Raw genomic sequence first — 14,309 nt, forward strand, 5'->3', positions numbered from 1 at the left:
AATAAAGCAAAACTATTTTAGAATGTTCATATTTAAAAAATGCAAAAATCAGAACAGACAAGTACAAAAAGCTAGAATTGTGTGAAATATAAGCAATATTTTGCGCAAAAAATGAAAAGCCAGTAGAACAACAAAGCATGGATGCAAACAAGAAAAACATCGAATGTTATTTTCGGAGGACAAATTGCAATCTTGAAGCATCTCCTCAAAAATTCTCAATATAAATAATGGACTTTTATTGTTCATTTACTGCAAGGTTAGGCAGCCTGATATGATGGATGAACTGTCAACCCCCAACTAAAATTCTACAATCCATCATAGAAATAGTGGAAATTTCACTCAAAGTGTCAATAAACCTAAATGATGAAGTGCAAAATACTTCACAGAGTTCTGATCATTTTTTAGAACCTGCATTCACTGCAAAATTTCAGAAGCACTGCTCCTCCCCCACTTCCCTCCCCTTCTCCCTGCAAGTCATAAAATGCAGGTGTACATCTTGATTTTTAAGTCAATGATACCACAGAATCATAGAACAGAAATCAAGTTTTTGTAAAGGTCTAGTGCTAAGGAAAATGATGTTTACAAAGGAAGTTATTTTACTCTACCCAAACATCAAAAAGATTGTCCAGATTTTATAAAGATTTCTATTTAACTAATCAGTTATTCAAAAGTGGCCACATAACAAAATTAACCCAGGGCTGCACTGGAGCTTGGTCTGAAATCAAAGCTGACCCCGCCCTGAGGCAACTAGAATTACTCTGTGATTCTATGACAATTAAAAACAGGAGGGTTTTTTTGTGAATGCACAATAAAAATATATAGATCTCCATTTCATGAAAAACAAGAGGTTACCGTGGCTTTACTTAATTTGGTGATAACTCAAAATACTTATGAAGTGTTTGTACACAGCTACTAAATCACACTAATAACAATGCTTTAAATTATATACACAGGAAAACTTAACTTTATAACTCCAACAAATTCTTATGCATCCTGTTACACAGCAGAAGTGGCAGCAAACACAGCAGCATGAACTAACACGCAGACCCATCCAAAACCAGGTATTACATTGCTTGACGTAGGTATCCAAGACTTGGTTATCAGCTCAAGCATCTACATTATACAGCAACATATTCTTTGTATCCATACTCGAGAAAGTCTGCATCTCCTCTTCATATACCCACACGAAAGCCAAATAAATTGTAGCAAACCTATCACAATATATTAAAAATTAACTACTAATTACCCCTTTGGACTTGACCCTGTGATGTGCTGTGACTTAAAGCTAAGCATGAAACTCCCAGCAGAAGTATCACAATACACTACTTCGTTTTTACTACAGATCTCAGAACCTAATACAAACTTTTCTCAAATCTGATGAGGATATTCTAATAAATTGTTAGAAAGCATTTATAATTCATGTTGGAATGTAAAAGCATATTGCTGCAATCATAAAATCTGTGAAAATTAGGTCATCCTGCCTTTGCTTATAATTTATTATTTAATAACTCAATGCATTACTTCAATCTAAGCCACCACCAGACTTTCTCATCTGTACCTCATCTTTATCCCAACTGCCCTGCCTAACAGTAACACTACAAAAATCCTTCTATGTAATTATTTTCTTCCCTATCCCAACAAAGAAAGCAAGCTGTGCAACCTAAGGAAGTCAAATCAAAAAGGCATCCTCACATAGGTAGCAATCTAAACACTTAGGAATATTGATGTTGGAATACCTAATTTGTTTTAGCTTTAAACACATCCATAAAATGTTTATTTCAGAAGTCACTCACACCCTTACATGAAGTATGTTAAATAAAAATATTTATGGATCTTCCTTGACTTACACTTGAAAAACGCAATACAAAACACATGACATAAATTGTATGGGCCCTTGGCAGAAAAAAATAGGGGACTTTTTTCATTAATCCAAAAATCTGTGTCTCTGTTTTCTCATAACTACCACATACTGAATGATCAAGAAAAAAAGCTGCAAAATGAATGTGTATTTACGTAAATTCATACTGAACAATGCAGGCACAATGTCAAATAAGTGTTTGAAAGATGCTCTAGTACTGAGTCTTCATTTAATTCCAAAGCTCACACTGAAAACTTATTTTTTCTTTTCTTTATTTTCATATTGACTAGTGTTTAATAGACAAATAATACTCAGCTGAGAACACAACCTCAAGATTTGCTGGAGATTCTTTACTCAACTTAATGCAGCAGTCCGAGATGAATAAGCTTGGGTTTGTTGTAATTGGCACCCTCCTCCAATCCAATTCCACAGCCTTTCTAGAATTAGTGGTCTTTAGAATACGTCATATTAACTTACATAAAGTAAAAATACTAACTTGAGTACAATAAATAAAAAAGGTGCAGTAAAAACCCTGGCTAACAGACTGAGATTCTAATGCTGTATTTGTTCCCCTCTCAGTCTTCAGATGTAAAGTTCATGAACTTCCCTGTTTGAGAAACTGTTTGCCATATGAGCTGCTATATGTTTATTACATGAGCTATAGTCTACCTTTCCTTTATCTATTTTGCTTTTCACTCTTTTTACTAAAAAGCTCAGAAGAGCTCTTCTGAGACTAGTGACTGCATCATTCTTGAGCACAGTGGTAACAGCGTGTCTGAACAGTAAACTATTATTTCAGGAACCAGACTAGAGAACAAAACAGAACAACCCCAGTGCTAAGGCTCCTTATTTTCCCCTTTCCTCATCTACCTGTATTATACTGTAAGACTATTACTGGAGTTTTACATCCATCTCTTTACAAAAAGGGCTCGTTTGACATCTCTGTACTGCAGAAATGAGTGTTTCAAGGCAAGGACAAATGGTAATGAACCTTAATTAACGCACTATCTATTAGACTAATGTGATACTGACCATATATGAAGAAACTAAAATTGTCTTACCGTACACTTTGTGCTTGTTGTAATGGTCAGGGTGAAATCTGAAGAGAATTCTAAGTCTGAAGTGGATGCAGTATTACAGTTGATATGCTGTCAAAAGGAATAATACAAATCTGTCAGTAACAGTGCTGAATTTAATTTAAGATCTTCCTTTGGATGAAGGTTGTTCAGTTGCTCCCATAAGACAACTTCTCTAGGGCAATTCTAATTCAGCACTTCAAAAATGGGAAGAGACTTAAAAACCACCTAGTCCTATCTGCACACTGACAGAACACCTAAAACCCCTCTTCCCCAAATGCCAAAATAAACAGATACCCTGACTAGTAGCAGTACAGAAGTAGATATAGTAGCTCACAAGTTACTCTATGAGAGCTCCCCATTGTTGAGATTAAGCAGCATTCACAGGCACCTTCACCCTACTCCTTGTTCATGAAGCCACACAGTAAACTACAGTATGAAACTGATACGGGTTAAAATTGGGCTTTTTTATTTGCCAGGTTAGTTTTGTATTAATCATAGAATAATTGAGATTGAAAGGGACCTCTAGAAATCACTTAGACCAACCCCCTGCTCAAAGCAGGGTCAACTAGAGCAGGTTGCTCAGCACCATGTCCAAACCGCTTTTGAGTATCTCCAAGGATAGACTCTACCACCTCCCTTGACCACCCCTGCCACTGTGCAATTGCCCTCACAGTAAAATTGTGTTTCCTTGGCTTCAAAGGCAACTGCCTGGAGCTCAACCTGTGCCCGTCGCTTCCCGGCCTGTCCCTGAGCTTCACTGAAAAAGAGTCTGGCCCCACCTCCTTTACTCCCACCACCACCAGGCATTTATACACACCAATAAGAATCTCCCCTGAGCCTTCTCTTCTCCAGATAACACAACCCCAGCTCTTTCAGCCTCTCCCTGCATCACAAATGCTCCAGTCCCTTCATCAGCTTTGTGGCCTTTCACTGGTCCATGACATCCATCTCACTCTTGCACTGGGGAACCCAGGACCGGGCACAGCGCTCCAGAAGTCATCTCCCTGGGGCACGGCTGTCTGCCTGGGGCTGAGCGCAAGACAAAGTTCACTTCTCTTGACCTGCTGGTGACAGTCACCTTCCTAATGCAGCCCAGGAGGCTGGTCGGCTGCCTTTGCCCCAAGGGTGCGTGTTGTTGGCTCACGGTCACCTTGGTGTTGACCAGGACCCCCAAATTCTTCTCTGCAAAGCTGCTTCCCAGCCAGCAGGCCCCCGCCTCTGCTGATGCCTGGGGCTATTCCTCCATCCCCAGCTGCAGGACTCTGCATTGCCCTTTGATTGTCCCGAGCCCTTTGCCCAGGACCACCGCTGGCCCATTTCTCCAGCCTATGGAGGCCCTTCTGAACAGCAGCACAACCATGTGCTGTATCAGTATGCGAAATATCAGTGACACAACAGAAGAAAAAGAGCACACGAGGCAAAGAACTGCTTCGCTATTTTAAAAGTAACAGAAAACAACAGCATCCAGGATAACCACAGTGTCAAACCAAACTGCAACCCGCATTTCAATATTCTATTTGTAATATATATATAAAAAAAACCCAGAGTTTATAAAGAGCACTAAACTTCAGGCTTTAGTTCTTCACAAAAATTCCACCACATTTTTTTTTTTTCACTGTATGAAGTTCTTCAGTTTACATACTCAGTTAAAATGCTTTATCCAAGAACATCATATACTGCTAAAGTTAAAAGTCATACACGTTATTAATCAGTATTTCTTGATGCTGCCCTGTCTTTCTTCAGGGACTGTTTTGTCTCCTGAAAAGTTACATTATAAACTATACAAAAGAAGCAGCAGATAATCTGGGCAAACACACTAAAATATCTTCTGTAGTAATAATATGATAAATTGGAACATTTTTAAACTTTCCCTCAGAAATATATTCCATTTGTTCTGTGGAATGCCTATCGATTAAAACAATTTACCTATAATGCCACTGTTGCTCAACTCATTAATTTTACTACTTTGTACTGTAACCCCAGCAAACGAGCTCATGCACTGACTTAGGTTATTTTAAATATGACGATTGCTACTGATAAATGCATATAAAACCATTAAGTATAACAATTATGCAAAATGCTGCACAACAACAAAATGTGCTAAGCACATACACCGGTGCTGGACAGTGACTGCTCATGGCAGTACATATTAGAAAGGGATAGGTACTATTATCAGGAAAGCATCTTGCTTCTAAAATGACAGCAGCTTATAGACTGCATTGGACACATTTAACTACAGTTATTGTAACTTTCCAGGTTAAGATGTGTTTTAATTTATTTGTTTGCCTAACAAACTGACAAAGTTCAACTTACCCACACAGCTGTTAATTTAGAGCATGTTATATGTTATTTTCTGTATATCAAACTTGACCTATTTGTAAGAAGTATTCAACTACACTTTCACTTGAATCAGAACATGCAAAATGTTATTAAAAAGTGGCAGGCGGGAAAAGTGCCCATGCCTCACTCATTGCACAATCAAACCTGTCAGAGCACTAACAATTACTGACTCAGATTCTTGATCTCGGTAACTCTGTTTTGTGTGCATTCGTTCACTAAGGGTGGAATTTATCTTCCCCACAATGACAGGTCAACAACGGAGTTGATGACTCTAGCCCCTCCTTACACTCAAGGAAAACAGACACTTGTAAGCCTCAAGTCACACAACTTATTATAGGTGTCCTTAGGAATGTTATTTCCCTGACTCTAGAGGGAGTCTAGTCAACAAGCTCAGAGAATAAAATGCAAGACATCTGTAATGACTTCATCATCTACGAATAAAGAATGCTGAAGAAAATAAAGAAAGCAGAGAGGCACAAGTCATCCAAATTAGTTATTTTAATAAATATCAGTCTCAGCACTTCTTACATTTGAATACCCGATTTAAAAAACTTAATACTTTTAAATCTTCTCTGTAATAAAATTATAGGCAAGAAAAGCTTAAACAATAACTTGCATCAGGACACACAAACCATACTTCAGATGTTACTGCTTTTGTGGGCAGGATGACAACTGAACACAGCAAGTATGAACAAGCAACTATGCTGGAAGAGACTAGAACTACCCTCAGTAATGGTGTCAAGTTCAGTGATGAATTATGTAAACCCATTTTCTTCTAAATAAAAATAGGATAGGAATGCATTTAAATAGAAATTACCTCTACTTAACAGGCAATTCCCACTGATGAGCAGTAATATTACTGCCTTAAGTATTTTACAATAGAAAAGTAACTATATGAACAATAATTAGAATACCATTGTAACAAAAAAAATCTTCGTTTATAATAGTCTTCTCAACTTGAACTGTTCAAATTATTACTAATCACAAAGTTCATCAGAATTTCAAACTAGTCAGTGTTCTGGAGTTATATCTCATCATGTAGGTGTTGTCTCATAGGAATCACTACCTATGGTGTAGCAGCAAGGAATCGCCACTATTCCCCATCACAAAGCTGCCATAAAAAAAGACAACACAGAAAAGCAAGCATAAAATTCAACAAATACTGCCGAAACTACCATTGCCTTTTCAGACATGGCCATCCTGTCAGATGAAGGTGATAGTCAGTGATCCTCCAACGAAATAAAGCCAGAAATAGGTATGAAGCTCCCCTGCAACTCCATACACTGACTGAGGTGAACAGGGAAGCAAAGTAGAAGATAACTCTATATTCCAGGGTTTTTTGGTATAGTGGTATAGTTTAAATTTCAGTTATGCAACTCATAACTTACTAAAATGCAAGTAAATTTGGGTTTGGATAGACAAAAATGTAGACAAGAACAATCTAAATATGGGAAAATTACTTTATTAGGAGCACAAACTTGGTAAAGCAATTAATACACGTCTCAGTCTTAACACCAAGAACCTTACAGCATTTGCATCATTCTGAAGATACTAAAGTTTGTGTGTGTGTATTTTTTTCCATCCCTCCTTCATAAAAAAAGAAAACTTCTAATCTCACTACTAAGAATTTAAGAAGTATGGTACCTTAATGACAGTGGCTGTAGATATCAGTGTGTTTGGATCCAGCACCTCCACAACAGCTTCTGGAATTACAGCCTTCTTCATGCAAGACATGTCAAAGCCATATACATCTTCCCAGAAAAGCAGCTTGTCAGCATGTTTATTCATATCCCCAACAGCTACTAGACTAATGGTGCAAATGTCAGGATAAACTGTAACAACAGAAACAGATTAATTTTTATTTTTGACATGCATAAAGAGGACTTTTTTTTTTTTTTTTTTTTTTTTTTTTTTTTACACTTTCTCTGTGATTAATGTCTTAAAAGAACAAATAGAACTTTTTTCAGCTCTTGGACAAGACACTTTTTCTGCTACTTTATTTTCTGGAGTCCCATTTGTCCACAGAAAAAAACTAGACATTAGAACTTAATTTTCCCACACTACTCTGGTAACAGTATTTCCTGTTCGTGACAAAATATCTTTGTAGTTGAATCCCACTGCCATGAAATGACTGGAAACTTGGTATCTGAGGAAAATCATTTGAAACATCCTATTCTGGCTTCTATAAAGAGACTGAGCTAAAATGTATTTTAAAATGTATTTAATAACTGTTGACAGGCACCCAAAGGAAGATTCAAGTGAGGGCTTTGCAATAACAAGAACCCCCTGTGAAACGACCGGATTTCCAGAAAAGAGCAAATATTCTTAACTCTGGAGTTTTATTCCTGTTTCTTATCAGGTCTGGCTGATACTTGCCTTACAACCTAAAAAACTATTTCTGGGTACTGGAAAAGAATAACCACTCCTCTATCTGCACCTGAAGAGTATGGAAGTGACCCAACAGACAGAAGAGAACTTCCTCATTCATTCCCCCAGGTTTTAGGATGACCAGCTATCATGCTTACACTATCCTCCCATCCGTGCTTTCCCTTCTCCCAGGAATATCTTCAGAACAAGTACCTATTTACAGCTTTTCCAAACAGTAGTGGAAGACTGACATTTGCCTTTTTAACAGCTGCTACAGCAAAGCCAGTCAATCTCTTGGCAATCTCTATCCACTACTGATTTTAGCACAGAGAACAGCTGCTATGAACATGGCTGACTATCAAAGAGTAAGAGAAGCTCAGTTTATATTTATTTAGCTAGGTTCCTTTCCACAAAGAAATTCCCATGTTTTGTTTTTAGGAGTTTTAAAGCTTTTAAAGCCGCATGCATTGAATTCTTGATCTGGCGTCAGAGCAAGATCCTACTAATAAACACCTAATTTTATTTTTTATTGATACATGAATGTGGCAGCGTTAATAAAACTGAAGCTAAGTTTCTCTTTTCCTCCCCAAAATCTAGTGAACTGTAAAATTAATTTTGTCTTCAGCTCTGACTGAAATTGTTAGCTTATCAAAATGAGTATGGAGAAATCATTGGTATAGCATGATAAGTCAGAAAAGCAGTATTTTTTGCCTTGTAAAATACTGAAGATAGAAACAGCAAATTGAAATTAGACCTTCTATATAGTGACAGTAGATTATATAATAAAGGAAATAAGCTTATACATATTAATGATAAAGAAGAGCCTTCTCTAAAGAAGCTTTTTCTTTTTTTCATATGATGACATTAAAGTAAGCAACCACCTCTACATTTCGAATGACTAGTTCATACAAAATATGAACACGGTGTCATTTTTCTCACTTTCTGTTTAAAACAGAATAAGTAAATAAATATCAGTAAGCTTAAATGGCAATCCCATTGGTAAGCTACCATCATTCCTGATTTGTAGATGAGGAACTCAAAGCAGAAGGTTTCTCCAGCAACACCCTACAATTAACCCAGCAGTAACAAGGCAGTTTGATGAAAATCGTAACAGGAAGGCTGTCTTGTCTGCAACAAATCCTTTGGTTCCAAGCACACCTGACAGCTGTCACACATGCACAAAAGAAAAAAAAGAAATCAACATCTGGTGATAGGAATACTTGCAAGTAGTTTCTGGAGCCATAGATTTCCATTTCTCCAAGCTTTCATATTGCTGTTTACTAGTGTGACAACTGCATTACATCCAGCTTTACCTCCCAGCATTTAAAACCTCTAGAGCCACCACTGATGCTCCAAAAATTAAGACAGTATGAAATAGACAACATGACTACCGCCTTTGAGGGAATATTTTTCAGGGGAATGCTCTTCATAGGACGCAAGGGGTATGGTGAAAACAGGGATGAAAAGAGACTGAAAGTACCTAGTTACAGAATGCACTTACAGCAGCGTGCTAGAGACACTGCAAACAAAAATGAAAACCACAGCAGGAAGTGATCAACTACTTTATAACCTTCCTTCCTCAGACTAGCCCATATTTCTGGGACATTCTGTTAACAGGAAAAAGTTTACCACGTCTATCAAGTGTGAAGTATTTGAGTGGGACCATAATCAGTTTTTATTAAATCTCTTTGTCCACACAGCAAATCCTTAAATCAGCAGTGGAACTCATGATCGATTTATACAAAGTGCTTAAGTAAAAATGTAAACACTAATGCTCTAATCTAATCAGCATTTTTAGTTTAGCTTGACAATAGCAACAAAAAAAAGAATGCCTGTTCAGACTTCACAAAAGGAATTCCGTGTTCCAGTAACAGGGCACAGATAAACATCAACTTCCAAGTTTACAAACCCACCCATGTCCAGAAGCATATACTATACTGAAGTTGGACTGGAAATATAAGCATGTTATCTAAATATCAGCCTCAATCATATAAATGCCGGAGACTTTGGTAAATGTTTAAAAGCAACTGCTGATTGTTGCATTTGTCATTTCAGCCATTATCCTGGATCCCCCTGGAAAGCCTCTGTTCTTTCTGCAATCCTGTAACACTTTCCTGTGCAATCCTGACAGACTTGCAATTTTTTTCTGATTAAGCCTATAATTTAATAATTATTCCTTCTCACAGGTGAAATGAACAAAATTCTGATTGGACAAAAGCATATAATCCTCAGTGCTCTCACAGATTCATCGTTTTGACCATCTGTGTCCTTCTCGACTCAGTGCCCAGAAGTCATCTGTCAGTAGTAACAGCTCACGTGGTGAACAGAATACGATGGGAAATCCTTTATCCCTTGGCAATGCCTCACAAACTTCAGGACACTGAAGGGTAAGGCAGCAATCCTCCAGATATACAGAAATAATTCCAAGTGAATACCATCATCATTTTGACGTGAACAAGCAAACCATATTACGTTTTGAACAATGCCATCCTTACCTGTGTCACCCCCACCAACGTGCACTGCACTTAAGTGTGTGCAAAAACCTATACTCCAGCAAGTAACAGCTTTAAAGAACAAACAGATGGGTCCTGTGCAGCAAGAATTTTATGTTCCCAAATAAAGCTATTATATACTGTACACATCACCCTAGACAGTTTGGCATAACCCACTTCAGCATGCCAGTAGGCTGAATTGAAGTAACGACGATATGACTGACTGAACACAAATCTAGAAATTTGGATTCTATTCCCAGCTCAATCACCAAAAGATCGGGCCAAATTGCAGCTGTTTCCATTGCTTTTTTCAGCTTTCAAACAGTCCCTGTAATAATGGTCTTGGGCTCAATAGTGCAAAGTGGCTTGAGACAAAATTAAGCTTTACGGCAGATTCAGGAGTTTCTCTGTTAAGACTTCACCTCAGAACGCGCTCTTCGTTTTGGCTCATCTGAATTTGGACGTGCCCACAGTTCTGCTGCTATTCATCTACACTGCAGAAGTGTCTGTCTTGCTAAGCTGTTCGCTGAGCAACTTCTCACACATCTCAGGCACAGCCATTTACCTGCTATACAAGCTAGCAGAAGAGCAGTAATTGTCAGCATCCTAAAGAAACAGCATCCCATTTAAAATCTGGCCACACCAATTGGCAACTGTACAATACCGTATGCTTTGTGAAGAGTCAAATAAGGGCCCAAGACCATTCTCAGACCACAAAGGATGTGTACTGCAGAACCTGCACACCCTATCTCTCAAAGGAAACTTTGGGAGGCACAAGCCACTAGCAAACTTACCAACAATACAACTAAAGAACAAAATATTGCAGTTTCCATAGAGGTCAAAAATTTCTGGCCCTTTTCAGAAGGCTTTAGAAGTAGTAGCTAAACATAAAACCATTTCTTACAATTTTAAGGGATGTCCCCAGATTTAATTATATTGCAATGTAAATCTATCAGCATATATTGATACAGAGCACACTGCAACCGTGTTCTGGACCTGGCTGGACTATTATACATTACTGAAAACAAAACAGCTCTTCTCTGTTACGTAGGTCAAGTGGCTTCTAAATATTTTAAAACACGTGAACAGTAATCTCTTGCTTGTATCTTCTGCTTTGTGACCAAATGTTGAACAATTGCACAAAACCCCTTTTTTCTGCTGCACTCTGTAGCATACAAAAGCTCACTGCAATCAAAGGGAAGCACTGCAGTGAGTACTGTTACACAGTCATTAATCCAATCATTAAGTCAGTGTAGTGAAACTAACTATGTGCATGGTTAGCACAAAAGGGGAAAAAAAACCCAGACTGATGACTACGATTGAAAAGGTCAATATGAAATACAACACTGACAAAGGAATTAAGTGCAGGGCATAAACCATATGCAGAACTTGTGCAGAAAACTGCATCACATGAGGAATAAATATTTACAGGCATTTAAACACTGCTTAAGACGACACCATCTAAGCTACTTAAAAGGATAAAAGAACTCTACTTCAAAATAAAACCTTTTTGTTCTATCACTTCCCTACCCTCAAACCATGAAGAAAATGGGTATATTCCCACCAGGACAGAATAAATCTGCTGAACTGAAACAATGTAATTCCACTACTTATTTCATGCCACTTCTTGTGTTTGAAACTATGACCTCCCCACACAGCTTCCCTCCTCCAGGAAAACATCATATCCACTTTTCCTTTAATTCATAGTAGCTCACTCAAACAGTATCACATCTTACAGAATACAAATTTCTAGCCTCTGTTAGTAGTTATGCAGAAACTGGGATTTTTAAAGGGGAAAACAAACATCCACACAGGTGGGAAGAAGTAGGGAGGAAAAATTTAGACTGTACTTAAGAATAAATAACCCCTCTATTCTTAAAAACACCATTAATTTGAGACCTTGATACTCCATCTAATGTTCTTCTATTACCCATACAGTAAATTAATGCCTTGAAGCTCATACTAATGGAAACATTTTTCATTTAGACTGGCAACTTTCTCATTCATGCATAGCTTATTCTAAGTCTCTGAGTTAATTTAGTTTCCCCCCAGAGCTAAATTTATTAAAAGAATTATGCGCACCAACCTGAGCCTCCCTCTGCCAGGTACTTGTCCTTTGCATAGATGACAGAATCCAGCATTGACTCAAAGAGAAGGAAATAACCCTGTTAATAGAAATGGGAAGAACTTAGAAATCATTATGCTTCTTACGTAGCCTATTTAATCAATCTACAGATAGACTTTATCAACACAGTTTAAGAACTTTATGTGCCCATACACCTCAATAAAAGCCAGCATGTAGTGAATTTATCAACAGCGCTGTCAGCTCAAAACTTTAGTTACATAAACTATCATCTTTAATTTCCCAAACTGCAACTATTTAGCACCTACTAAATTAATAAACTGTAGGCAATAAATATCCAATCTACAACCACAATTACCTGGTAGAGTCCTACAACATCAAAAGAAATCAAATTCAACTCAAACCAAGTGAGAAGTTGTATATATTGATAATAACTCTGAGGCACCATACAAAAAAACCCAACAAAAACCACCCAAGAAAATCCCTTCCCACTTAGAACTGCAAATAACATTAAAATTATTGCTAGAGAAACACCAAATGGAATGCATCTTTGCTACTTCGCATCTGCAACCTCGTGGTGCCCTGTACCAGCTTGGGCAATGCTCACTATGACAGCTGGAAATAAATCATATACCAGAGGCATGGGTTCTCTGGATGTTCTACATCATTTAGCAGGACTTGAACTTAAAAAATTCTCAGTATAAAAGAAGGTTAGAACTGGATTTGCATAGGTTTTTTTGTGTTTGGGTTAATTTTATAGCTGGTTAATCATACTACTATAGATGTTTAGAATAACTTAAGCAAGTCAGCTGTTTTCTGAAACAGAAAAAAATTTTCCTTATACATTTCTGAGATATAAAAAACAATATAGCAATATTACATAAAATTAGCATTTTATCTAAAACATCCGGTTTCTCAACTATTTTTAAGTAAACTGCAGATTTAAGAGATATATAGCCCTTAGTTTTCCAATTGATTTACTGATTTCACACCCTTCCTATCTTCCAAGTTAGAATACAATCCTTGTTCTTACTGAATACTGTAACACATTTAATCTACATATATATTCTTACAACATCAAATCAGTTAAGACAAATCATACTGGCATACATTTTGGATTTTCACTTAGCGTCCCAATTCTCATTTCTCTTAAAAACACAGCTTAGCTACATGGCTTGATTTATACAGTGCTTGCCAGTAAGAAAGAACAAAAAAAGACAACTGCAAGTCCCGACTTTGGACCTACAGTCCTACAAGCCCAGTCAGCAGAAACCAAACAAAGCAAAGCTAAGATTTTTTTCCTTCCTCTTTAGTACTCTTCCATAGTTGTACAATTATAGGGATTTTTTCTTTTCTTTTTTTAGTTTTGAAGTCATCATGCCACAGTACTGAAGATAGACAGCACTGCATGGGAACTGCACTGCCAAGACCACCAAGTTTACTTCAAGTACTTTCCTCTTTAGTACTCTTCCATAGTTGTACAATTATAGGGATTTTTTCTTTTCTTTTTTTAGTTTTGAAGTCATCATGCCACAGTACTGAAGATAGACAGCACTGCATGGGAACTGCACTGCTAAGACCACCAAGTTTACTTCAAGTTTATGTCATCTTGGATGTTTATTTTGACCAAGGCTCTTAGAACAAAAAATGCTGCAAGTTCAGAATTGCTTATAAACATCACCATCCACACTGCAGCCTTCACAAATAAAAACAGAACTAGGAAACCAGAAACCTGAAGCATGATGTATTTGTGTTCAACAACAACATAGTTTGAAAATAATGGAAACACCCTTTTCTCAACCTGTTTCTTCTGGTAACAGGACAGTGCTCTACTGTACACTTTTCTTCCAAATGTTCCCTGTTCTTCCTCTTTACTGCCTTTTATCATATCCTTAGAATAAGCCCCAGAATGAAGACTACTGCTTTGTGAGCAATATCATTTTTAGTAAGCTTTGCAAAATGGTTGAAAAGGCCAGGAGCTCCAATGGCATCAGACAGAGATAATTTTATGCCTACAGCAAGCCAAAAGCACAGAGTAGAGCCAGTTTTCTTTTTTATTGTTATTCTTTCAGTTTAAAAAAAGAATGTTT

General features: G+C 37.3%; 1 protein-coding gene across 2 annotated transcripts in view; it reads right to left on the reverse strand.

The window, feature by feature from the left end:
* The window catches only part of PRMT3 (protein arginine methyltransferase 3), a 62,492-nt gene that overhangs the window by 18,580 nt on the left and 29,603 nt on the right, over window positions 1–14,309 (reverse strand). For both annotated transcript variants that reach the window (XM_074884830.1, XM_074884829.1), the window contains exons 11-13: window positions 12,223–12,301; window positions 6,922–7,109; window positions 2,920–3,006 (exon numbers count right to left, since the gene is read on the reverse strand). In XM_074884830.1, coding sequence (XP_074740931.1) covers window positions 2,920–3,006; window positions 6,922–7,109; window positions 12,223–12,301 — 354 coding nt within the window. The remainder of the gene's footprint in view (window positions 1–2,919; window positions 3,007–6,921; window positions 7,110–12,222; window positions 12,302–14,309) is intronic.

This window comes from Strix uralensis, chromosome 15, assembly GCF_047716275.1.
Source record: "Strix uralensis isolate ZFMK-TIS-50842 chromosome 15, bStrUra1, whole genome shotgun sequence".
NCBI lineage: Eukaryota > Metazoa > Chordata > Aves > Strigiformes > Strigidae > Strix > Strix uralensis.